Genomic DNA, 27,179 nt, shown 5'->3' with positions numbered 1-27,179 from the left:
TATCCCAGAGATTTAAAGAAAACCTATCGGTGTCAAAGAGATGACACAGAGTGATGAGGCAAGTATTGGGATGTGAAGTCCTGGAAGATGGGAGGATTAATGAGTGAACATCAAAAGGTTTTTTATGGAGTGCTGAAGGAGATAACTCTTCTTGTTTCAGTAACAAGTTCTGAAACCTTTCATCCTTCTTTCAACACTCTTAGCATACTGCACATGTACTACTAAAATGAAGAACTACTGAGATATTAACACAGGTAGTAGCAATATTTAAAAAGAAAAAAAAAATAGAAGTGACCTGGACTAGTTTTATGGTCCCACCATCCTTTTCTGAATAGCTACTACAAAACTCCCACCTTGAGGTGGGGGAGTCTGAGTGACACTGACATCTCAGCACACCTGTAACCTCACTGACTCAGTGTGGCAATGGGAAAACAATGGGTGAACACACTTGAACTCACTGAAATTCAGTCTCGGAAAAGAGGCCAGGGGACTTGATGTCAGTGTATGAAGCTACTCAAGGGTCTGAATTCCTTATGTCTGTGAACTCTAAACCAGCAAGAGAGGAAGAGGACACTCTACTGCTTCTTGACATGGAGACAAATGTCTCGGCCAGCCACACAACAGTAGTTGTGAGCTACTGCAAAATAAAGACCAGTGTAACACAGCTTTGCAGAATAAAACCTCAACACAGCTCTAATCTGCTGAAGAAATGAATGCATGTTGCACACAAATGTTGAATATCGCAGATCTGATGTAACCAGTTCTGCCTCCCTACTACAAGATGTAATATGATAAGAAAGCATCATTGTTTTCTTTAAATTAGATTATGACTTTAGGCCTGATTTTCCTTTCAGTTATATTGTTCTGAAAGGGAACGGCCTCACTGAAGTCCATTAGTTTACATTCATGCAACTGTAGTAAGAGAGAGCAACCAGACTTTACAGATCTGTGCTTGAGAAGCATGAAACTTTTGAAATTTAAATATGAACATGCATATACATACATACACACACACACACAAATAGATACATTTCACCCACCTATTTCGTCCCCCAGAGAGGAGTTCAGTATTGCACCAGCAGACATAACTACTGCACAACTCCCAAAGCCATGTGCATATAATTTGACCAGTGGAATTTGGGGAACGTGCTTTTCCCATCCAAGAGTGGAGAAGGGAGCCTCCTTGCCATCTATTGTTTTCACATTCACTCTTTCTTTTAGCTCACAGAATAGCTGGTCTCCTGTCAACTTGGAGTTTCGCTTCCCCTTGAACCGCACCCCATGCTTATTGGTACTCAAATAATCTTTCATCGCCTTCTGCAGTCGAGGGTTCAGCATCTTGGAAGAGACATCCCCTTTCCAAAGCTTGTAAAGAAAGGATTTCGACATTGTGGAATACAGCCCATCCCAGTCATCAGATTCATTAAGCATCTGGCCTCTCCTATGCTTTGCGCTCCTTCTCCTCGTTCTTCTCTGATGGCTCCAGTTGCTCTGTAAAACATTTCCTTTTGGATTATTCACATCAGCCGAAATGAATTTTTCTATCTCTTGAAGGCGGTTGTGTGACTGAGGCTGACCAGCAGCAAATAAATAATCATCATTCACTTGATAGAAAGCACTTTTTGATTTTCTTCCTAACTGGGGTGGAAAAAACTCATCTTCATTTCTAAAGTCCTCTTCCAATACAGTCCATTTCTTAGAATTTGCAGTCCCAGATTTAAAAGTACCTAGGAGATCTTCATTAAGAAGTACCTCATTCCCATCAATGGTTTCAGAGAATGATGGGTCATGAATGGCTCCCATGATGACTCTCTGCTTGCCCTGAAGGGGCAGAAGTCTCTTGGTTTCAATGTAAGAAAAGGAACTTGGAACTGGTTCAGCAGTGTTGCTATCTGTAAAATAGATGAATATCACCAAGAAAAGCAGGCCCCATGCAAAGATACCAAAAAGCATGAGTTGTTTCCATTGCTTCAAGTTAGGTTTCATGGCAATGCCTTTACCACCTCCTCTGTGCCTTGAAGTATTGGTGAAGGAAAATGAAACCTGTAGAGAACATCAAATGCTATTGAAAATCATTCAAAAAACAAACACAACTTAGAAATATCTTAACACATATTGATAGATGCTGCAGAATTAATCTCCAGGCAGTAGCACAAAGGATTCAGTAGCAGAAACACGCTCCAGAGCCTGCAGACACTGTAGGAGTGACACGCTTTGGCTGTAACCACACCGTGACAGCTGCTAGCTGCAAAAGAAGCTGGTGGCCAGTTTCTACAGTAACTCTGGATCCTGCCTTCGGGGAGATCATGTGCCTGCCTGCTTCTGCTATACCCAGAGTAGCATTGGGAGAGCAAAAGCAAAGCCCCTGCCTGGCTGCATGCACAGAAGCTGTCTTCTCTTTACCACGGAAAGTCCTCACGCAGGGGAACTGTGAGCAAGCCTGTCTCCAGAGGGACTAGGCAGGGAGCACAAGCTCTACATTGCAGCCCTCCTCTGCCCACAGCCTGGAAATGATGGTGTTCGGTGCATATCATCAGGGGGTGAAGGGTAGAGCATCACACAAACGGGTCAGAGGGGAGCCTCCTCCTCAGCAGGTATGAGCTGGCACAGCCCCAGTGGCTGCATCATTTCTTGCCTGATATCAGACCTGAGTAAGAGCAACTCCTGCACCTCTGCTACGGATGCTGCACGCACACTGAAGTGGCATGAAGGAGTTGTGCACATCAAGGTGCCAGGGGGTTTATATTTCCCAAAAAGGAGACTGGGTGGCACAACTATCTAAATACATTCCTTTAGGATAAGGTTGAGATTTACAAAAAGGGAGTGGGTAGAGAATGTCAGACCTAGTCCTGGAAATATGTGCCCTATTAATACCTGGGGGTTTTGGACAGCTTGTGCATTAGTGGAGGGATGCATGGTCCAAATGAAACAAAGTTTGACTGAGGGGGCTGTGTTCCAAGGAAAATACATACCACATTGCTAGACCATCGAGCACACTATGCCCTTACACGAACTCACTTGCTTAATCAAGTGGTGTGACTATCAGTTACAAGCCTGACTGAAGCAAATCCCCACCATAAGCCTTACCATTCACCTCCCTGCACCACAGTCATCATCAGTGTAACTCAGTGTACTAATTAGTGACAGACCACTCACCTGATCCAAATTAAAAATAAACCAAGCCCCTTTTTCTGGAGTTTTCTTTCTAACCCATTTGTGTCGATAGCAACTTAATGGTGGGACTTAAGAGCCACTTGTACCAGCCAGCTGTGATCAGCAAAGGGGAGTGGGAGCAGGGGCAAGCTTGGATTTCATTACCAGCCTGCGCCTCAGGAGCCACCATCTCATCACATCACATCCAAACAGCTTACAGGCCTGTGATAACACACTGCCTGCTCCCCCTGGCATCAGGAGGGACCAAAACCACAGTCACCACACGCTATCACCTTTCTGCAAGCTGCTAAAGTACATCAAAGCTGAGTGCAAAGTTTAAACCGAGGCTGTAACTAAGACTGTGTTTTCACATGAAAAAGAAGCCAGCAGTAACAGCAGTGTAAGACGTTCTCCTTCTGTCCTTCATTCCTGCATTGTGCCTCTGCTGCTGCCAACACCCCCGTGTGTGGAACTGATACAGGAGGGAAATACAGGTTAGAGGGTTTTCTTGGGGTTTTGGTTTGTTTATTTTTGTTTTTGTTTTTGCTTTTTTTTTTTTTAAACTGGGTCAGCCCCTTTATCCACTTCAGTGTGGTCACACATCCAGTTGTTTCAGCACAAATAGGTAAATCACCTACCACAATGTAGAGGGAGAACAAACCGCAGATGGCATTAGCAGAGATAACTGAGAGATGTTTCTGCTGACCTCCAGAGAATGTGAGACTGCACTATAACGTTTCCAAACCGTCTATTTTAACGATCTCAACAAAGACAACTGACTTTGAGGCTCAAGGCAGTGTCCAGCCAGAGGGAGGATTCATAAAGTTACGCTTGGATGACCAAATTTCATTGCAATTTCTAATACACAGGAAAAAAAAATCATGATTGTGATAACCCAGTGCTCCACATATGTTTGGCTTGGCTCAGCTCACAGAAACCACACGGAAGAAAGCTATTACTCCAACTGACCCATTTCCTACTTGCACTCTGCTGCTGCAAGATTGCTCTCTGCAGTACCTCGACACTCCCACACCTTCCAATTTTAAATCACTGCAGGTGATGTCCTGTGGGAGTTGCCTTACAGTATATGGCTGTTGTGCCAGTTAGGTCTGCCCTGAAGTTATTGCAACCTGCCCACTCATCAGTGTTCAGATGGTTCGCATTTTAAAATCAGCATTCTTCACCCATCTGAACTGCTTTCATCTCTTTTTATCATTTTCCCTGATGTGTTTCCCCAGCACTTTTCAACATGTGGCTTCCAAACCACTATGTAAGTTAGTCTTTGCTCAGTCAGATGTTTCTCCTGCTGAATATACATTTCTTACAAGATCTGCAATGGAAGCATCTATCATGATCTTTTTAACAGATAAGCTTGCAGGAAGTCAAACTCATAAAGGAAGAGGTCACTAATATTTTGCACTGAGTCACGTAGCAAGTCCAGACACAATTTAATCTATAAATGTTACAATTTACTCATTCCCCAAACAGCTTTGTTATATCCTATAACCAGAAGTTGCTAAGAAATAGAAAGGTTTAGTCCTAAATCAGGCGTGAGACTACAAATTTCTAATTGTCTGTGATCAAATGTTTGGCACAGCAGATTGCCACAACATAATAAGTCAAGACTCAGTATTCAGCCTAAAATAAGAAAAAGGACTGAGACGCATTATTAATTATTTTTAAATTTAAGCAAACAAAAATCTGCCCCCCAAGCCCTCCACAACACTTATGTCATGAAAGCACACTCATCTTGGTCAGCATGCACATATTAGCATGCATATGATTAGCTTCATAGTGCAGCAAAAAAATACCCACATAAAACAAAAAAACAGCACCCAACAATATATTTGTATTTAACACTACAAGCAAAAGATGAGGCACCAGTGAGAATAAATCCAAAAACTTTACACATTAACTACTGCAGAAGCTTATCTGCAATTCCTTGTTACGAGTGGGGCCTCAGAAAGGATACCCAAATCTCTTGAAAACTGGAGCTCTGTGCTGCTTTAATGTTTTTTGCTCACAAGAAATGCCTTGTCCTCCAGCAGTACAGCTGAGCTGGAAGCAAATTCAAGGTCATTACTGTATTAGTTGCAAGAGGACCTCTACAACCTCACAGGATCTTGAAGGCTGTGTGTCGAAAGCTGCACGAACTTCAGAGAAATATCAGTTTATCTTATCTCCCTCTACACTAAACATCCAGTCCTCTCCCCCTCAGCCCTTGCAGCTTCTCACACCTCACAGTCCCTGGCTTTGAAAATGTTTGGGAGGAGAGGGGAGCCCTTCCAAAGCTCCCCACCATCCTCCTGCTGGCAGCAGACCCCTCTGCTGCTCAAGGGGGATCTTCCTCAGCACCATCAGGGGATGCCCCTGGATTCCTGCCCTATGCTGCCTTCAGCAGCACATCTCAATTGCAAAGAGAAAAGCATTTGTGTAGGAAACCAGAAATGACAATTGCAACTTTTTTGTTTAGCTGAATTACACCGGCTAAATAAATGAAAACAGGTGGTTTCATGGGTGCAATTACTGAAGTCCACAGGATGCTTCAGGATAAGCTTCTATCTTTTTTACCTATGCTCACCATACGGCTTTTAAACTGTTAAAGCAATTCTGCACAAGTTTTAAAATTATGATTAGCATTTTTTATTGTCTCCAAACTCACCACCCCCCCCCTCCCCACTGTAATAATCTCCTTACTTACAGGCTGCTGGAGTCAAAGCTGCTGCAGAGGAGGAGCAGAGGAATAAGTCTACCCCTGGGGGAAACACTGGAGACTTAACCCAACCCAGCTTCCTCTCCAGCAGAAGTGATAAGCCTGTTTTGCCCCAGAGGCTGAAGACCTCATTTTCCTATGTATCTGCCTTCCGATGGCTCCTTCAATCATTAACTGATTTAAGTTCCAACTACCATATGGAGAATGGCTTTTTTCCTTTCCCAGTCTGGCCATTCACACAAAAGCCCTGGAAAACATGAGGCAAGGTACAAACCAGTGAAGTGGGCAAAAAGGGAAGACTTTCTTATTTGCTTAATAGAAGTCTTAGCAGCAGCTATGAAAAAGAAAGGCAAACCCCAATGGTATCTTTGAGGCATCTCAGGAAATAAAGGCAATTCCCCAGTGGAAATTAAAGGCTGATTTTCCAGAAGCAGCACCCACTTGTGGGAAATTTCATCTTGCCAAACTCAGATGCAAGAAACCAAAGAGTTCCCCCTCCCTTTATAAAGCCCATTGTTTTGCAACAAGGAGCACTTTTCATTTTTCTAAAGTAGGCCTCCTGACTATTTCTTAAATGAGAAGAGATGGATAAGGGAGATTTTTTTAATTCCTTTGAAACATTCCTTCCTTTCAACACTGTCTATTGTTAAAATTAATTTGTACAGACCCTGGCAGCTCAGAGGTCAGGATGGTTCAAGTTGATGTGCTAAGATGTGCACTGTTATGTTAAACAGGGTTTTTCTTGGCTGCAGCTTTGCAGCAAAGGTCACCACAGGGTTATTTGGGGTAGCAAATGTTAGCTGTGGGCAACCATTCCCAAAGGGCTGAGAATCAAACCAAAGTTTATTTGATGGAAAGCTTAGGCAGCCTGAACAGATAGCAAATGCTCTGTTAGTTCGCTGCATCTCTTAGTCAGCTAATTCCAGAGTATTAAGAAACCTCTGGCATAGGGCAAGACAGCTGGAGGCTGCATTTCCAGGGTGGGGAATACACTCGTCCTCTCATGCGGAAAGTGCCAAATTGGTTTTAGTGTTATCACATCATTTCTGCCATGGTGGAAGCCATACACTAGGCAGCAACAGACAGACAAGCCTGTGGGGAGTGGTGGCTGCCAAAAGATGTATATTAGTGTGTGGATGGCCTGTGCATTTGTCTTATTGGCTCTGATTAGGTCTCCTAATTAATGAATCTCTTTTGGACAACTTCCTTGTTAGTCCCAATAAATCTGGCTCCTTCCTTCAGAGGAGTCAAGCTGCATTCAGTACTTTTCGCAGCAACCTAAGACACTGTCTTCTGAAATAAAGAAAAAACACCCAAAGAAATCTGAAGTAGGATTTTTATTTCCAATATTGCCTTTTAAACCTATATTTAATTATCTACCTAGAGAAAATTCCTTGAGAGGTATTCAAATAATGGCATTGCTAACCTGAACCACCTACTGAATCTGAGTGTCCCAAGTCAGAGCATTTGGAAAGACCAGTCTCAGGTTCTTACTTCTGAGGATGCAGGCAGGCAGCGTGCCTGTTCTTCAGTCCTCGGATAAAACCTAGGATTTCAAGTTAAAGGGGGTGGGAGTGAAGCAACTTTTTTATTTATTTTTACTAATGACCCATTTCCAGGAGCTTAGGCTGTAAGAAAATTGCCAAATATAGTGAAACTTGCAGTAAAACTCACTCAAGCTGGCAACCCGGCAGCTGGAGAAATGCTCAGTGGGGTTTCTGCCAAGGAACGCGTCCTAGATTATTCTGTAGGAGCACGGAGGCTTAGATGCATCAGTCTCTGGGGCTCAGTGGAAGGTCAAAGTTATCTTCTATGCATCTGATATCTAGTCTCCATGCTCCATCATCAAGTTCAAGCTTCCTGGCATTGAAGCCAGCTATCACTTTCCCACAGCCCATAGACCACATACAGGTTGTCCGAGTGTGGGCTGACAGGAGGGAAGTAAAAATAGAAAAGAAAAGCTGCACCAGCTCTGATCCTTCACAGGCAGACCTTCCCACCACCAGTGGAAATGTTTAACAGAGCGACAATTGTCAGGGAGAACCTGGTTTCCCAGTGACTGACTGCACCTTGCAGGTGAACCTCCACCTACCCAATCTGCAACAGCTTTTCTCAGGAGCCATGAGAGCAGCTCTCACTCTGACATGCCCTGAGATTCACCACTCCAGCCAGGATTTCCTCACAGATTTCAGGTCAGGGGAGACAACTGGACCTCTGTCTTTTCCAGAGAGGTATGAGCTGACCACAGTCTTGTTATTCTAAGTGAGGATTTCTATAGAAATGTAGTACATACCACTTCATGAGGGATTCAGTACATCTTTAGCGTAAATCACTTCCAGGCTCTTTAATCAAAACTACAAAGGGGAAGAAGTGTTACAGGGTTGTGTGCAGACAAGGAGTTTCACAACAACATAACTCAAATCACCCCCCAGAGCCTCTCAAGGAGTGTCTCAGAGAGCTCTGTACTACCTGTACTCAGCCTGTACTTATCTACTTCTGACCCTTTTTTGCCCATTGCTCTTGCCACACCGTTGCTGTTTCCTGGTCCTGCTCACAGCAAGGTGAAAAGGTTCAAGGCTGCTGAAGTTGCTGCAACTGCCAACAGAGCTTGGTCCCACCACAGCAACCAGGTGCAGAAACCACCACTTTGGCCACAGTCCCTGGCATGCCCTCACACACAGTAAAGAAGCAGATGAAGTATTTTCACTGCCCTTGCAGATCTACCAGCTGGGTGCTTTGGATGGGTTTTGGTCATATTTCAGCTGCCACAGCACTGTCTCTTGGTCCAGATAGCAGGGGAAAAAATCCACTTGTACCTACACCAATATAAAACCACTGCAAATATCCAAACCAGTGCAAGTCACTTTTCCAAAGTGAAATTCAGTATGGCACTGCACAGTCATGGAGGGATCTAGGTTTGCACAAACACCATCCCAGCAGGCTCCACTCTTCCACCCCAGTAGTTCCTCTGCAGATCCAACCACAGAGTTGCATGTAGTTTTTCTGTGCCACCTTTGCGCAGCTCTCCTCCCTCTCACAAACTGCAGGTTGCAGAGGAACTGCAGTTGTTCCCAGGGCACCTGACCACCATGAAGGTCCTAGGAAGCTGAATGCTGTGCAGACTGAAAGATCAAGCTGGCAGGAGATAAAAGCCATGTGTGGAAACAAGGTGACCAGACTGATGGCCATCACTTAGTTGCGCATCCTCCACTCACACATAACTGCTTTATTAAAGTATTTAGTTTTATTGCTGCAGTTTTATTGCTGAGGCCAATGAGGAGGAAGTGAGTTGTACACCAACACAGGGAGGAAGAAGCAGGGGCTGGGGGAGGCTGTGGCACTGAGCCAGGAAAGAAGGAAGCCTGGCTGCAGGGCAGCAGAGAGGGCAGGAAGGCAGAGAGACTGAAAATAAACTACACCCATAGTGCTGGTGGAGGAGCAAAACAACACCTGCCAGAGAGGCAGCGACACCTCAGCACCACAGGGAGGAGAACTGGAAGTGAAAACTTCCTCCCACCAGAATGATCACATCCTTCCCTTTGGGGAAGCAGCATGAGAGCCCAGGAAGGCCCTGGACTCGAGCATCCTACCCTATTCCCCCCAAGATGGGGAAGAGGCTGCCACGTTCCTTCAGCAGATGGGAAGCCTGGGTGAGTGGCAGGGCCCATGCTGTGCCTTTCCCCTTATTCTGGATGGCCACTCCCAGGTCAGTGTGCTGCCTCCTGCCACCCCTGTGACTGGGAAAGGGGACCCTGGAGCACTGAGCCTGGTCCTTGCAGGTGGAGCACAACCCTTGCATCAGGGCACTTTCAGACTGAGCTTTGCAATGGATCAGCACCCAAAAGAGTTGCACACATTTCCCCTGTGAAGGTTGCACATATTTCCCCTGTGAAGGTTACTTCACACCCCATGCAGGGATGCTCCAACAGATGGTGCCTGAGGACACACAACATGAGCAGGAGTTTATGCCCATCTTTGGCACAGCCTGGCTTTCTGTGGGACTTATGCCCACCCACAGAGTAAGGTTTTAATCCCAATCTCCCCCTGCAAAAGCAGAGTTTAGGAGCAGCCTGTGCTTATGTTTTGCTTTCATGTGTAACTGAACAGAATGCCAGGAACCTCTTAATGCACCAAAACAAGACAGAGAGGCACAGAGAAATGGATAATACCACTCAGTGTCTAATAAAACAGAAGAAAAAAATCCAGCCAACATACATAACTGTATTGGGTTCCCTTCCCTCTTTTCAAGGGACAGCTTTTGATACCATACTTGCAAAAACACATAATTCAAAAAAGGAAGGAAGTGCTTTGAGGGTTTTTATTTAAAGCTTGACAGGATAAACGAATCACAGTCTCATTAAATCACACAAATCTCAGGCTGCACACAAGACTAAACCACGAGAAATAGGACGTTACAAATCCTCATGCAGTTCTACACTTCCAGCACAACAGCTCATTTTATTTCTGCTCTTGGCAAGCTTAGAATAAAAGGCTTCTTTTCTTTGCTCCATAAATGTTTTTAGATGCTATATTACTTGAACTTAACACAGCAGTAATTGCCCTGAAAAAGGGCAATCTGAATTGCTTCCTTAAAGAAGGAAACATTTATAATAACACACACATGAACAGAGAGTACAGTTACAAAAGACCTGTTTCAATCTCATCACAAAAACTTGACCAAATTCACTCATTCTTCCAGGCAGAAGTGATTGGAGAATTTTGATTTTTCACTCTAAAGCAACATTTCTGAGATATACTATTATCCACATCTCTGTGTACCAGTGTATTTTTCATCTGCCAAGTATGCTCTTACTCTATGTTTCTAACACTGTAGGCACCGTTTCACTTTCCCTTTAATTACTAACTTCTTTATTGGACTGTAGTTTGTCTTTTTACATTTGTTCCAGAAAGCAAGCAATTCAGCCCTTGTTTAAAAACTCTAATATAGAACAATGTTAAACAAATTGTTCCCTGTTTCTCAGCTCTATCTCAGTGCCAGTTCCCATTTTGTTTATGTTAGCAAAATAATTGTAGGAGAATATTTAGAAAATTATCATTGTTTACATCTCATTTCTGTATATTCATATATATACATACAAACAACATTCTTTCTATGTGCTTGTTTGCCTTAGTCTAAAAGCTTGAGTAAAAAATTTCACCCTGGAAGAAGGCTTGCCAAACTGAAGGATGAAGTCAGTTAAGCCCTTTGTTACATTACAATCTAAAAATGAAATTTCCTGGACTGAAACAATTTTCCCTTCTTTTTTGTATATTTTAATACTTAACATGATTATGCTGATAATAAGCCAACCTACACTAGCTGGGATATTTTGGTTGGCTTCCTAAAACAAAATGAAGTGGTATTAGTATTTCCCCCCCCACTTCTTTCTTTCTCTCTCCATTCTGGCACTGTTTTATGCATGGCTGTGGGCAAAATTAGTTTAAACTATGACTAGCTCAACAGAAATCTATTCTGTGGGGGATACAGCTGTTTCTAACCTGACATGAACCACTGGAACCTGAATCCTATCTGCCTGGAAATTTTACAGATTGAAAGAGAAACAAGATCTCTAACAACTACCAGCATGAAACTAGCATGAGCAATTGTGACAAACCAAGGTTTCTGGCTGGGTGCTTCATCCCCTTTGTCTATCATTGATGCCCATGTGCAGCACACAAGATGTCTTTTCCCCCAGCACTTGCCATCCATTCCCTACAAATACAACTGACTTTTACAAGATGGAAGGTAGCATAAAAAGGATGAGGTTCTCTGAAAGCTCTGGCACCATTAAAACAATGAGACACAGAGGTAAGTGAGAAGCAATACAGAGCTGGCTAGCTCCCAAGATTATTTATAGTAGTTGTTTTTGTTATAAAAGTTAGAAGGATGGGATAAGATTGAGACCACCCTCACTGGATATAACTGGAGTTACCATTTGATGGTAATTTTCACCATCAAAAGAGACAGCAAAACCTAAAACCTTTTATTTTGAGACCTACAGGCTACTACAGATGAATCTGTGAAAAAGTAAATACTTTACTTTCCAAGATACTTGGTAGAGGTTTTTTTGGTGCCTTTATCTCTAGAGTAAAGTCCCAATTTAAATACTGACTTTAAAACCTGAAGCTAACCAGTATATATGCAATACAGTCCCTTCCTTTGATTGTTCAACAGGTGGCACAATCAAAATTTTCATTAAAATATTTCTTAGTATTTCAAATACTGGATATGCATTTCTTGATTTTCAGCAAACAGGAAGGCCTGTTACCACCAATTTCAATTAAAAAGCCCTCCTTCTAACACTGCCTTTAAGCATCCAAGACATGCAAAGCCCTGCCTGCCTTTTGCACACTCTGTTTAGATGATGTAGATGCATCTGCTGAGAAGGTGCTGATGAAGTGCATCCTCTTGCCCAGCACAGAGCACAGCCATCCTCTCATCAAGATGTCAGAAACATCTCAAACTCTCCCTCCTCTCCTCTCCTGCTGCACACTGACAACGCAGCATCCATGGGAACAGACACACAGAACCAGACCTGTGGCGAGGGGCACGTGGGGTGTGCCTAACCTGCCCTAGCAAACCCACCTGCTTCCTCTCCCAGGGAACTCTTCTGAGACAGCGCTTGCTTCTCTTCTGGCTCGTGCCCTTCCCAGGAAACAGGAGCTTTCCCTCACCATGGCACCATTTGCCATTTAGGAAACCTGCTGGCAACACTCAAACCAGCCACTGGGAGAACTAGGAAAAAGGTTTGCAATGGTGGAGATGAAACATTTATGTGATTTTGACCCTTGCCTAGGATAATACAACCTCAACCCTTGCCTGCAGCTCTTAAGTGCTAAAGACATGAGGTAAGCAATACAGTAAAGCCAATTCACTGCCCTAAATCAATCAGAAGAAGGTTTTCTCTACCAACATGAAGAGTCTTGTGAAAAAGAAATCCTTGTTTTAACATAGATTGATTCCTCAGCAACATCCAATCCTGTCAAACATATTCTGCTAATGGGGTTTAGTCTTCCTTCAGTCCCATTCAGACAGTAAATAAATGGGGGAAAAATTAGTCTGATCTAAAAACTAATGCTTAAGATTTCTAAAATTTTCAGGATTTTTGCTTTTATTTTCTGATTTATATCTATGCTTCTAGTCAACATGTTAGTAGAGACGCTTTACTAACAGTTAAAACTACTATAGCAGATATAGACTATATTACACAGGATGACTGCAAGCAAAGCAAAATTTTCCTACTTTCATCACACTGGATTGTTAGGTCCTTTTAAATGTTGGAGAAAAATGCATTGAAGTTCATACTAAAGATGAGTATAAAGATGCAAATGGATATATTAGTAGCAATCATGAATGATGTCAAGCAGTGACAAGACTCTTGTTCTGGTGTTCAGCTGTGTTCAATCTGCTCCAAACTCTTTCAAAATTTTCAGTATCTATGCAAAAACAGTCTGTTGTGCTTGCTCTGTTCCAGGAAAAGAGTAGAATTCTTACAAATCAGTATTTGGACGTGCAGCAGTACAGCAAGGTGCTGGCAATCAGGCAGGACACCTGCCACCAGTAGTAAACCTATCAGTCACCAAACCTGGTTTGGTGAATTGATTAAACCAAATTTACCATTCCAATAAAGCAGAAGGAAATCTATATGGGAACAGTAATGTTTTAATCCATTTTAATGCATTGTATAATTTCGTAGTATTTCCAGTAACTGTAGTGATTCTTATTATATAAACCCTCCAAATGTGAAACCTGATAACAGATCCAATACACCCTGGAGGGTCATGAGAGTCACCAGGTCATTCCCAGGGGGTAATGGCAGAACTCTGTGCTCCCAGTACCCCACCAGGGCATTGATGCAAAGCTACAGGAGAATTCTAGAGCACCTCACAATTCGGAAGGGTAGAAGTAGTGGTATATTCAGGTAGAGGCATACAAATATTTTAAGACAAATTTAAGAGCAGCTGTTGGCCAGTCTACTTACAAACCACATTTATTCAAACATTTCTTGTACCTAAAATTCTGCTTTTTTACTTAAAGAGCCCAAAGCTGTGAACAGTAACAGCCACATAACCTGGGATTTTTGATTCAGCATAAGAAAATGAGTACCACTGAGCTTTTCTCAAACAAGAAGGCAGACAATATGTTATGCCCAACAAGAACCAAGAGAAATATTGTTTGAAGCTAGATAGGGAGTGAGGAGTGAGTACTCACACCCACAAATCTGAGGTTCAGCTCTGGACCCAGAACCCCACTAACGACATTTGCACACAAGCAACATCTCACAATCTGGATACTGTCAAAATTTTATCTAAATATGCTGTGCTATTACAGATTTTCTTCTATTTCAGCTACTTTTTCAGATTCCCAAACCCTTTCAGATTGCTCCAAAAGCAGCAGAAACTATTAACAGTAAATTAATTTATGATGAAATGGACTTATCATACTAACTAGAGATAATTTTTTAAACTTTAATTGTTCAGATTTGATACAGCTCTTTAAGAATTCTATCCAATGTGCTTTCACAAATCTCAATGGATAATATTTATCTGACTTATTTACTAATTACTTCCAAATTACAAGTGTCCCTCAGGTCTGAATCATTTCTGATGAAAGAATGAGCAGACTTTTATACCATGAGGGAAGAGAAATTAAAGGAGAAGAATTTGTATGGTTCAGATCAGGCTAATGGCAAGTTTGATTTCTTTAAAGTGTTTTCTAACTTTATCACCATATGCAGTTAACAATTTGTATTTGCCAAGTCTTCTATGCAACTGCCTTGCCTAGATCTCCTAGGGTTTTATTTAGTAAAAGGAGATAATCATTAAAAGCTATGGCAAAAGCAATATTCCAGACTGCAGATACTGTAAATGTCACAGTCTCCATAAACAAACTGAGCGTGGACAAGCACATGAGGAATAACCACGTATTTTCAAGACACTTAAACAGAACATGCCCAAGGGCACAGTGTAGAGGAGCCCATGTTTCCATCAGTGGGTAACATATACAGTCTCTTTTCCAGGAGCTGAAGAATCCAAGTTTATGTGAATTCTAATGCATCACTTTTCTGCCAAGTACACTTGTACAAAACAGGCACACTTCAGTTTAAAATCAATTCACTTGGCTTGGGCATCAGAGAATCAGGGGGAAAAATAGACTTTTAGTGTACAATATTAGCTCTCTAAAAGCATTATCTTTCTTTGAAAAATATTGTTAATATAATAAACACTTTATGTACTCTATGTACTTCATTTACTGCTACTATTTCTCCAGCATTTCAGCCAGTGACTGAAAGCACCAGATTACAGCAGTGTGTCTTCTCCAGCATCACCATATCACTATAATCACCTTGATTTCCAAAATTCAGAAGTAGTACCTCTATTTTGAACTCCAAGACCTACAAACCAGTCACACTGCTATAAGTCTTGACCCAATTTCTCTTTCTCTTGATGACACTTTAATTTAGCATGACTGTTTCCAAGTCACTTGACATTTTCCATATGTACTTTGCATACATGGGACTTGCAACTGTCTTCTTTTGTAACTCACTTCAGATTGGCAGAAAATAAATGAGGGGAACCTTTTGCTCTAAAAGATATTACATTTCAAAGAACATTTTGTTTAGGAACTCTAAATGAAAGAAACATGAAAAGTATTTAGAAAATAAGTAAGAAAAATCGGAAAGAGGGTTAAAGCAACTCAGTCAAAAACAAAACTGCTATGGGAAGATGCCTTTACTTTCTTGAGCTAGATCAGATGTCTATCTTAGCTGTGCTGAATTTCTCAGCAGTCAAGGCTATGAATTACTATTGGCTGCTTGACTGATTAACCATGGTGCTGGTATGCCTGAGACCTTCCAAGCACAGCAGGGTTATTGCAGCAGTAGACAATACTATAATATTGCAGCATTACAGGCTTTGCAGTTTTCTGTTCCTTCTCTCAGCTTGTGCAACGGGTTTATGACATTCCTTGGAAACTCTCATCTGGGAGCACAGGATGGAGCAGCACCAGTAGTAACTCAAAGCTCTGCAGCCCTGCAGCCTGAAGAGTGCAGATACACTATTTCTAGAAACACCAAGAAGACAAAAATTCTTTGGGGTGACCTCCTCCTTCGAGGTCCTGCTTAGTGAAGAAATCATGCAGAGAGTCACTATGCAGGCACTCCAATGCCATGCAGTGATATGTATCTGAGCTAACTTAGGAACCAAAAGATGCATCCTCATATCCACATATTTTTCTTTGCATTTCCCCTTTGATGGCTCTGGTTTTGGTGCTATCATCACCTGAAGAATTCTCAGGGCACTTTCAACTGCAACTAGTTATTGTTTCACAAAAATAAAGAGCCTAATGTCACACAGGACAGAAGCAAATTCCACGTACACAGTGTGCTCAACCCAGTGCTAGTGTCCCTATTTATCTCATGATGACCTTGCAATGGCAATATATATTTCAGAGACTGCAAGACAATTATTTTAATTCCGTGGTCCAGGAGTTTTCCATAGGGTTTCTCTCGTGCTTGAAACTTTTGCAGGCAATAGAGGTATCACTGGTTTAAGTAGCTGTGATCACATTACCTGCACCCTACTCAGTGGCTACCCATATAGAGGCACATTGATTTTTAGCTGATTCTGTTGGTCTTTTCAGTGCTCCTAATCATAAAAGGCCTGAGCAAATAGAAAACCTACTGATCACTATTTTATGCAGATACCCTTTTACAGGAATGAACCCATTGTAAACTAATGTAGGAATTGTATTTTTGGTGTGGGGTGCATTAGGCAAGAAGCAGGAATGCCCCTCTGCTACAGCTGCCAGCCAGTATCAGCACAGATGGCAAACAGGACAAAGCCTGGCCTTGCACAGACAACAGAGAAACTCCTGGCCCCATCGACTGCAGAGCTGGGCAGGTGCTGAGTGATCCAGCCTAAAAGGCAGCCCTAGCAGAGTCATGTACAGCACCCTGTCTCATCAGCAGCAGCACCTCCTGACTTCTGCCAAGTCTCTCCTGGAGCTTTATAATTTAAGCCCCAGAAAGAAAAATACAGACAAGCAGTGACTTCAAACAGTCTCAGCCTGTGCCTCAGGGTGAGGGCTCGTTCCAGCCTGACATCTGTTCCAGCCCTGCTTGCTCTGTCCATACAGTGGCTCAATCAAACTAATTCAATGTCTTGAAATACAGCATATTTAGAGACCTTTGCTCATTTGGCTCCATCCAGCAGTAACAAGTATCTGCAATAGCATGCTGTGGTCTTCTCATCATTCAGAAAACAGCAGTCAGAGCAGAGGAAAGGGCTGGTGCACAACCAGGTCTCACCCTGGAACAGAAGTCACTACTAAGGTGCCTCTAAGTTGAAAACTAAAAGGCACTTCCAGGCCCACAAACATTTTCTCTCTGTTTTCTAATGCCTGTCTGAAATCTTGCAATTTTGAAAGCTAGACATTTCAGCCTACAGATTTTTAGACACAAAGAGGAGCAGCTCAAAAGCACACATGGAGAATACTGATCCCCATCTTAGGCCACTGCCACCCTCACAGCTTTCCACAGCAGGAGCTGCCACTAGGGAAACCCTAAATGCCAAGCCAGCCATCAACAAGAAAACATTTTTTGCCTCGAGGTCAGAGTATAACTAGGCCAACAGAGATACTCTCTTCGACTAAGCAGAGAGGGAAAAGCTGTACTAAATAGTGATGTCTCAATCCAGACACTCCAAAAAGCTCTCTGGACAGTACGGTGGCAGTAGGACTCCAAGTGCAAATCCTTCTCCAGCAGGTACAGGGCTAATGCTTCTGCCTTACCACATGTGCCTATAGCCAGCCATGCACACTTTGGCTCCAACCTACACTGGTCTGAATTTACCCTTGAAAAAAAATCCCCCAAAAGAAACAACTGTGCAATAAATAGCAAAAATAGAATCAGTCTGAACAAGCAGTGAACAATGACAATGGAATGAATATTAAATATACACAAATATTTCTAATGGAGAGATTAGCTTTCTATAACAAACTCTGGTTTTAACCTTCATAACTTCAACAAAGTAAAACCAGTCACATGAAATTTCAGTCGTGGTCTCCAGCCAAGAAAAGCTCCTCTGGAAAGTTTGAGGTAGATCAGCCAAGGCATCTTGAAGATATGAGAGTTCCTGAAAAGTGAGGTGTTCTCCATTTCTTGGACCATTCCCTAATTTTTTTTGGCCCACCATAACTTAAAAATGGTTGGCTTACACATTCCAAATTTGCTTGGCTACTACTGGTGCCTTTGACTAGTTGCAGGCTTTTTTATTACTGAATGTGGGTTTGTGCAAACTCTGAGTGCTGCAGTTGTTAACACAATACGTTGGCTTGTGCGTGCCGCAGGCAAGCCAGCCTGGCCCGCTGCAGGCTCCTCCATCACCTCATCAGCTGTGCTCAGGAGGCAGCCCAGAAACCCAGGACCCTTCCCTCAGGTCCAGCTGGGTGTAAGAACTTGGCTGGAGTTTACAGATTCCATGGGGAGGCATTCTGTCAAGGTGGAGAGGAACGGTCCTGGGGTGCTTCCCATCCTTGCCAGCACCAAAGTGCCTCTCTTGGAAAGGTGAGCAAACACCAGACACAGATGGTTTCCTCCCCTGACTTAGTGCTGTCCTTTTCCTACTCCTTAAATCCATACTCAGCCTTACTCTCTGATGAACTCAAAAAATTTTCTCAGTGAACATCCACATAGTTCCCAACCCTTTCCTCCATGGATTACTGATCCAATCTATTTCCCATTTCCATGCTGATTGCAGAATCTGTGCTGGGGTCTGGGTGCTTCTTCTGCAGCAGATTTCCCCTCTCTGCTCCACTCTCTTGATCTCCAAGGCCCTTTTCTAGACTAAGAGCCTTGTACACATAGACACAACATAGGGCATTAGACTTCTGGACAGGAACACCCAGGGGGAACATTTCAGCCCTCAAGAAGCAAATTTGCTCCCCTGAACAAACTTCTAATTTGCCTGATGAACCCTGGAGAGACTGTGGGTAAGGAATTCACTCCTGATGGGGACTGTTCTGTTCACAATCTTGATTCTGATAACAGATACTATGGCAACCACATGTACCACTTGACACAGCTTTCAGCATGGTCAACTACTTTAAACAATTCTCCTCAGTGTTTGATATTTCCTTTGACAATGACTATCACCTGCTACCTTGCCAGGAAAACAAGCAGCGCACAGCTGACTGGTGCAGGGAAACATCAGGCTATTAAAACACTTCCCGGTGAAGTATGTTTCTACATGGACACAGTGTTACAAAGAGACCCGTTCTTTTTGAGATGCACACATGCATGACTCCCATTCACAGGAGCTACGCCAGCGAATCCAGAGTAAAATAGGCTCGAAAGCGTCTACATCTACCAAACACTGATCCCACACAGAAAGCGCCTTTTAAGAATGACATTTCCTTTGACCTTCTGCATCTTACTTTTGCTCTTCAAAAACAAAAGACTTTGCAATGACCACGACCCCTACATTAAAAACCTAAACCAGTACTATAATCACCAAAAACACCCATAAAATAAGAATTATCCACCTAATAGACAGTAAGAACAGAAGGCTTTTTCACATTTCTTATCCAGTTGGAGATTTATCAGAGCTCTTTTATTTGTACCAACTTCACATATCTCCTCTTTCAGCTTGAAAATGCAGATAATCTAACTCAGAGGCGCGCTCTTCTCAGCAGAGACCACACAATGCTCGATCAAGTTTCACAAAATACACAGGCCTGTGCTGGGCCGGCACAAACCTGCAGAGCACCAAGGAAAGGCTACGGGAGGAGAACTTCCCGCAGTCCCTCCCAGAGCTCCAGGCTGCCCTTTGGGAAGGGCGCTTCCCAGCCCCAGCCCGCCTGCCGCCCTGTCAGCTAATGAACAGAGCACGAGGAGGATCCACAGGCACTTTCCTCCCCCCCTCAGCCCACAAAGGGTGACTCACAGTCTGACCCTAACTTAACACTCAGGCTGTAAACTTACTTAACACTTGTAGAAGAATTTATTTTTTTTTCAAACATACTGATGGCAGCATATGGCCCATCGACAGGTTTATTATTATAAGACACTTTTTCCACCAGGTTATAGTCTTTTTTATAAACATATGTTTCAGCACATAATAAAACCCCTAAGAACTGTTTCTGAAATGTGCAGGCACAGAAACTACTTTTCAAGACAATGAAAGAAACAATGTTTAAAGAGATTTCCATTTTTCTATAGGTCTTTCTCTAAATGCCTTTTAAATCCAAGGGTGCCTGAGAGTTATGCATGTTTAAAAAAACAAAAGAAAGAAAAAGAAAAATGAGTTCTCTTTGTTAATGCCACATTCTTCTCTATTTTGTCAAAGCTATCATTTTTATACTTACTAAAACTTCTCCTTCCACTAAACAGACCTTTTAACTACGCTTTATATCAGAATGTGTGGTTTATGAGTGAATGATGAGATTCTGAAAATTGGGTGGCATATCACAAAGAAAATGTCAACACCACACTGCTAGTCACACAAACTCATTGCTGCTAAGCCACCCTTGATACTCTGTGCCCTTCAGCTGTGCTAATAAAGATCTGAGCGTGGAGTCAAGGTGGTTTGATCACAAACTTCCATCCATCTGTAAGACTGGATCCAAGTTAAATGCCTAAAAACAGGTCACAGCTTGATTTTCCTATAGGATGCATTTGTGTTCTTAAGAAAGAAGGCTTCTTGTCTGTGCAGCTATAATGCAATTCCTGTGCTAGCACCACACTCTTTAGGGAGAGGAAAAAAAAGCCACATAAGTTTACACTGCTTTATTCAAAAAAATCCCACACTCCTCTTATTCTTAATGCTTTCTCCCTAACATCTTACAATATATTTAGCCCGAGCATGCTTGATTTTAAAAGCACCTTCCTCAATACATCAAAATATGACCCAACTCAGGTATGTTTGCTAGCAGCTTTGTTTCCTACCACCCAAGTTCAGAGTGTCCTGTTAAGAGGAGCCTGCAGCTAGAACACAAACTAGGATTCACTGGGGTCTAGACCCTGAGCTCACCTAAAGGTGATACCAAACCTTTCACTAGTTTTATGGGAGTGGATATTAGACCTGTGGTTCACTGAAGACACCAGAAGCCTTACAGAATGTATGATACCATATATTAAATATTCCTTAGAACTAAAAAGGAATTTTGCAATCGCTTTGACCGTTTCATTGGTATTTAGGATATTTGGGGAAAGAAAGAACACTTCTTTTCTATGTGTGTTTGTCCCCTTCCCCCAGTGATACTCCCCACAAAAGGCAGATGTTATAAGACACTGGAAAAAGTAATCATACACAATTAGGTTTGAAGCTTAAAGAATAAAAATCTCTATTTTTATCATAGGCATACTGTTATAATTGTCATGCATGAGCTTGCATTCAAAGAAAACTCATTTGTTAAAATTAATCACTGACTTCTCAGCCAATTTGTCAGCTAACTACTACCACGTCTGGACATGATTAGCTAGCTTCACTGGGAGATACAGGGTGCCCTCTATAATGCTTCCACAGGATGAAATCCTAAACTCAGTAAAGCCTTTGAACATTTTGCAAGGAACTGATTCACATGGAGCCAGGACCTCATGGATGCTGCTGTAGGCTCTACTTTTTTCTGCTTTCACAGCTTAAGCCTTTCTAGGAGAGAAAGGCCAACAGCTTCGACAATAAACACACTCTTCCTCCACCAGCAGACAGAGCAATCCCGGGTCCCTGGGCGGTGTTTGGAAACACTTAACTGGCAGGATCGGTCTGAGGCTAAGATGAGGCATGATGAACAAGGCTTCTGACAAGGGGGCTGGCTCTGCTCATCTAATTGCGGTTGCTGCTCCTATGATGTGGAAACCTGCCTATTAGAAACCACATTTCACAGGTGACTGAGCAGCCATCAGATGGTAACAGCTTTCATTTGTTACCGACCTCCCTTCCCTGACACAGCGAAAGCGTGAATGGCCCGATATTCCATTGTCAGTCCAGAGCCACACACTCCTGCTTTGTACAGTGAATTATAAAATATCTGCATTTTCCAGATTGTTTTGAAACATCACTCTTAACTAGCATTTTCTCATCTAGGCATCAGCCTCATAAGAGAATGGCAAATTCTTCACTACTCAATTATGCAAAGTTTGAGGGCATTTTGGACTATGATTGTAGAGTACATCACTACATTTTTATACAAAGAAGTATTTACTCAGAACATCATGGGCAGATGTGACTTGGTATTTCACAGAGACAGGATCAGAGCCTTTGCTGAGACCCCAATATGACAGTGACTAGACCAAAAGTAGTCCTCCCAGTGATGGACAGAAAGTCAACTCCGCTACCAAAAATACATACAGAACTCAGCAAGTTACTTTAAACTGAGGATGCTATAAAGAGACTTAATCAAATTTTACACCCTCCAGAGCTCTGGCTCCATCAGTGACATAAGGGATTCAGAAAGAGACAGAACAAATCTCTCCATCTGGCTAAGCCCTCTGTATCTGGTTGGCCACACATCTTCCAGACAGACAAATACACATCACATGTGAAGAAGAAACTTTCCTAAGTTAACAACCATTTGGTTATGACAAAGATTTTGTGATCATACCTCAGAGTACTCACGGTCATTTCACAACCCCAGCTATGTAACACCCTGCTCTGGGACAGCATTGGTGCAATTTAATACAATAAATAGCATACTGCACAAAACCTGTGGTGAGTCCTGCTCTGATGACAACCACAGAGCTATGCAATGAATAACATTTACTTTTAATTTACATTTAGATTTCTTAAGCACACCTCCCAGAAAGCACAGCGTGCTAACACACACACAACCAGCTGTACGGCTGCATCTCCAGTGAAATGTAACAGCAATCCAGGCTGCCACACCTCTCAGTAAACTCTGTTCCACCTCCTCGGCTCCTCCAAGCCTCTGGCCATCTTCAGCAGCACTGAAAGAAGAACTGGCCTCTCCAAAGTGACTGGTGTCAAAGAGGGCTTTGAAGGTCTGCAGACCAATAAGGTCTGCCAAAACATCTGTCCCCTGTGAGTTCCAAGGTCAAGGACCCTCATCATGAATACTGGGAACCACTCCCTGATATTTAACTCTTCAAGAGTTTATCCTTCTGGAAAGAGACAATCTCAGGGGTTTTTACAGGTATAATATGGTAGCTGTACTCAGCTTTTCACGTGATCTTGTATTCTAAATATGTCACCATGAGTTCTACTAGAGGAAGATGGCATTTATTGTGAAATTAATATACATAATTAAGCACATGAAGAAGGGCTTGCTGAATCTGAACCCTTTATTGTAAATCCTTTTTGGTGCTGATTTCATCCCATGCCACTCCTTTCACACTTTTAACATAATTTTCAATACATACAATGTCACTGGAAGAAATGCTTTTAACTTCAGTCACAATTTAAAAATTAAAAAAAAAATTATTACAACTTTCCCATTTGTGTCATGGATTGACTGATACCTAAATATGAATTAGAGAATTTTAAGGAAGCTTAAAACACATTAACATATGAATGGCATGCAGAAAAATTACTCTGAATTGCTACCAGCAAAATCAAAACACAACTGCTTTTAGTTACGCAAATGAAAATGTAGTATCAGGACTGCAGAGAGCCTAAGAAGTGCAAAGTTCAGGGAAAAGCCATGTATGCAGCTGCTCCAAAAATAACCATAGTCAGATAAAAGTCTGAAAGCAATTATTTGGGGTGAATATTGTACACAGACCACTGCACTAAGCTTCTATAATTAAACAAGGCAAAAGTTCAGATGACGCCTAATAAGCCATTTACTACATTAATTATATTCAAGTGTGGCAGTCTAATGCTTGGTAATAACTAACAACAAGGGAAATAATTTAAAGAAACTATCTGATGTTGTAAATTTCTCTCTTTTTCATTCATCAGTAGCAACGTTGCCAGCCAGCCTTTCTAACACACTTGAAACACATCAAAGGGATGCTGCTTAGTGTCAGGAAGAGCTATTTAAGGGTTGTAAACCTTTAGGCTGAGGAAGCCAACAGCCTTACTCAACAAAAATGATCCCTTCACCACAAAAGTAGCAGTAAAGTCAGATTTTCCATTCCTTGAAGCAAGTCCCTATGTCTTTGTTCCAAAGTTACAATGCCACAGAAGCAAACATTTTTTTTGTAGCAACAGCAGCATCTTAGAAAACCTTTGCAGATCAACAGATTTCCCACTGACCCTATTCCCCAGATTTGCCTCCACACTGATCACACTGCCCTTGTACACATCTGTGATTTTAATAGTATTTTCAGCAAATTCTTGACAAGATAATTAATATTAGAGAGGTATTTAATGCATTTTGGCTTATTTTAATGCCATTAGTAGCTAAATATACGGAAAATTAGCCTATACCATATGCCCAAGTACTTCTCTGCAGACTGCTAGCCAATTCCCTAGCAAGTACAGAGAAGTTTCCAAATCACAGTCTGAAAATTACTGCAGAGAGATTTGCATACTATTTCTGATGGGCCAGTAGCATTCCAACAACTCACGTAAAAGTCAGCATGCCCCAATAGTTTATGCAGTAAGCAGCACACACAGCACCAATTCACAATGTAATTGTTAGGATGCTACCACCAGGATGCTGTTCTACGTTATTTAACTAAACTGCATAAAAAAAATATTATAAAAAAATCAGTAGTATGACATTTATTTTCTAATTTTGCTTTCTTGTTTTTAAATTATGCACAAATTATGCTTTCTGATTTTACTTATGCACAAGTCTACATTAAACCTAAGAAGGCATGTAACAATCATTTTGCAGATTCCAAAGAACAAGAGATCAGATGAACACACAACTTCGTCCATGATGTCTTTCCACTGTGACATTTACATATGCATCCCTAGCCTCTCTTTAAGCTCCCCTTAAAAAAGTTTTCGTAATATTTTCCCTATTGTTTGGCCTTTCTTTTCATATCCTTGGAAGAAAAGACATAACAAACCATAGATGTGGAACTCTGTAACCTTGCAAGAAACCTCCAACACTCTGTATACATCCTCCAACTCTGAATGTGCAGCGAGTGTGGACAATGCTGGGAAATCCTGTCCTCTGCCCAGATGAAGTGTAGAACAGAAAAGAGTTCTCTGACTACCACACCAGGAGTTTTAGACATCCTAAACTCAGTCAGAGAAGACTTCTGCCTACAAATAGTTTGAAGTCTTCACTTACAAGATCTCAAATCCAGCACTTCCACAGCAAATGGCAAGAGGAGCCTGCCTCCTACAGCACAGGTGCCCACAAAGTTGTCAGCTGCAGAAATCAGTGTTGAGTCCTTGGGTTTGAGTACATGGATGGGACTTCACCTCCAGACCCTTTATCACAGCTTCTTGTTCAGCAAATATAGCACATATTTTCCAAATACTGCTGCAGTTGGTCTTAGCAAGATACACACAAAATTAGTAGGTATCCATGGCAGGATTGCCATCAAAGAATATTTTAATCAGAAACTGCCCATGAAAGAATAATACCTCCTAAACATACTTCAGATTTACATAAATTATAAACACCCTTAAAATTAAAAAAAAAACAAAAACAAACAAAAAAAAAAAAACCCCAAAAAACTGCAAGAGCTCCATCTTTAAATGGAAAAAATGTGGTAATTCTTTCCCTATACCCAACAGCCCCACACTATGCAAACCAGTTGAATAATTTTCACCTAAGTTTTCCAAACAAGAAAAAGATATATACATACATATACATGTATTAACATTACCTGGATGCAGACGCCACTCCTGGAAAGTTTCATTGCAAAAGGGTTAAAGTTCAGAAAGTTTGCAAGACTGAAAAAGGAAAATCAAATTTAAAAATGCGCAAAAACCTAAACCTTGAGGTTTGCCACTGCCTTCTGCCTTTCTCTTAGCATTTCCCTCCACATCTGAGATAATTAAACGTTCCTCCAAGTTACCAACTAAATTACTTGAATGAGTAACCCAACCATTTTTTTCTAGTACCAAAAGAAACACATTGCCATAACAAAATAAACTAGAAATGGGAGTTGAGCATTAGAGACTATAACATTCCCGATAAATTATAAAACCAGACCACAGAAGTGATCCACACCGCTTAGCAGAGGTGAATTCGCCGAGACTTTCTTTTTTCCTTTGAGAAGATCGATTTTTATACGCTACCACAGCTGCCTAACTATTGATAAGAGCAATCTGCAAAAGCAAATATAGAACTAACAGAAGAGCCTCCAAAAGCAACCACAAAAAAAGGGTCTCATTTAAATTCCTGGAAAGCGCTGCTTCTCTAAACGTATCTATTCAAGCTCTCTTGAGCAGTCGAGCCCTCCTAAAACACACCCTGCACACTCCCCGCCCGAAAACTGTTAAGCCAAGAAGCCACTAAGCCATGCCACTGAGAACCCATATGGCTTCACCTACAGGGTTTTCCTTCCAGCAAACGCTGCACAGTAGAAATCCTCCCCTTCACCATCACCACCCACCTCCCAGAAACAAACAAAAAAAAGAAATACCCCCCAAAAGAATAGCAATCAAAGGGAGCAGCTCTCGGCGCGGGGCGCCCCCACGTACCGCCGGGCGCTCAGGGCTCTCTGGGGGCCCTGCCCCCCGAGGTGCAGCAGCCGGGGCGGCGCGGGCGCTCCGCCTCGCCGCGTCCCACGCGGAGCCGCTCCCCCCGCATGCTGCCGCTGCCGCCGCTGGTGCTGCTGCCGCTGCCGCCGCTGCTGCCGCTGGTGCCCGCCGCACGCACAAAGCGCAGGGCAGCGCCCGGCCCGGGCGGCACCGCGGCGCGGCCGGATCGCGGCGGCACGGGCGGCTCAGCACAGCACGGCTCGGCTCGGCTCGGCTCGGCTCAGCACGGCTCGGCACGGCCCCGCCCCCGGGAGCCGCCCCCCGCACGCGGCCGAGCGCCCCCCGCGCCGCCGCCGCCCCTCCCGGGATGGGGGTGCCCCCGCCCCCGGTACCTCGCGGGCGGGGCCGGGCGCTACGGCGGCGGGCGGAGGGCCCGGGCGGACATGCCGGGGGTGCCCCGGGGCCGTGCCGCGCCGTCCCGGCTCATTGTTCGGGAAGGGCAGCGGCGGGAGGGCGGGAGCGGCGGCGGGAGGGGGTCTCCCCGGCGGCGGGGGCACTGCCGCGCTTTCCGGGCGGGGGCTGGGGTCAGCCCGGCGTCCTCGCCGCGGTGGGCAGTGCGTGGGGCCGGCGGCAGCGGGGCAGCTCCCTCCGCGCCGGCGGGGACGGGGGATGCTCGGGGATGGGGCGCTGGCGCTGCGCCTCCCCCGGCGTGGCGCGGCGTGCTGGGGCCGCGCTGCACCTTCGG

At 43.1% G+C, this 27,179-nt stretch overlaps 1 protein-coding gene across 5 annotated transcripts in view; it reads right to left on the bottom strand.

Annotated features, from left to right (window-relative positions):
• ST6GAL2 (ST6 beta-galactoside alpha-2,6-sialyltransferase 2) overlaps positions 1–27,179 on the bottom strand; it is a 174,412-nt gene that overhangs the window by 24,024 nt on the left and 123,209 nt on the right. For 3 of the 5 annotated variants that reach the window (XM_058019329.1, XM_058019327.1, XM_058019328.1), the window contains one exon: positions 1,041–2,043. In XM_058019329.1, coding sequence (XP_057875312.1) covers positions 1,041–1,986 — 946 coding nt within the window. In that variant the 5' untranslated portion in view covers positions 1,987–2,043. Of the gene's footprint in view, positions 1–1,040; positions 2,044–25,614; positions 25,677–26,434; positions 26,519–27,179 lie in introns of those variants that run through there. The other 2 variants (XM_058019330.1, XM_058019326.1) reach the window with 2 other exon arrangements.

The sequence above is a fragment of the Melospiza georgiana genome, chromosome 2, assembly GCF_028018845.1.
Source record: "Melospiza georgiana isolate bMelGeo1 chromosome 2, bMelGeo1.pri, whole genome shotgun sequence".
NCBI lineage: Eukaryota > Metazoa > Chordata > Aves > Passeriformes > Passerellidae > Melospiza > Melospiza georgiana.
Note: the sequence above shows the minus strand (reverse complement) of the source record. Positions and strands in the feature narration are given on the sequence as shown.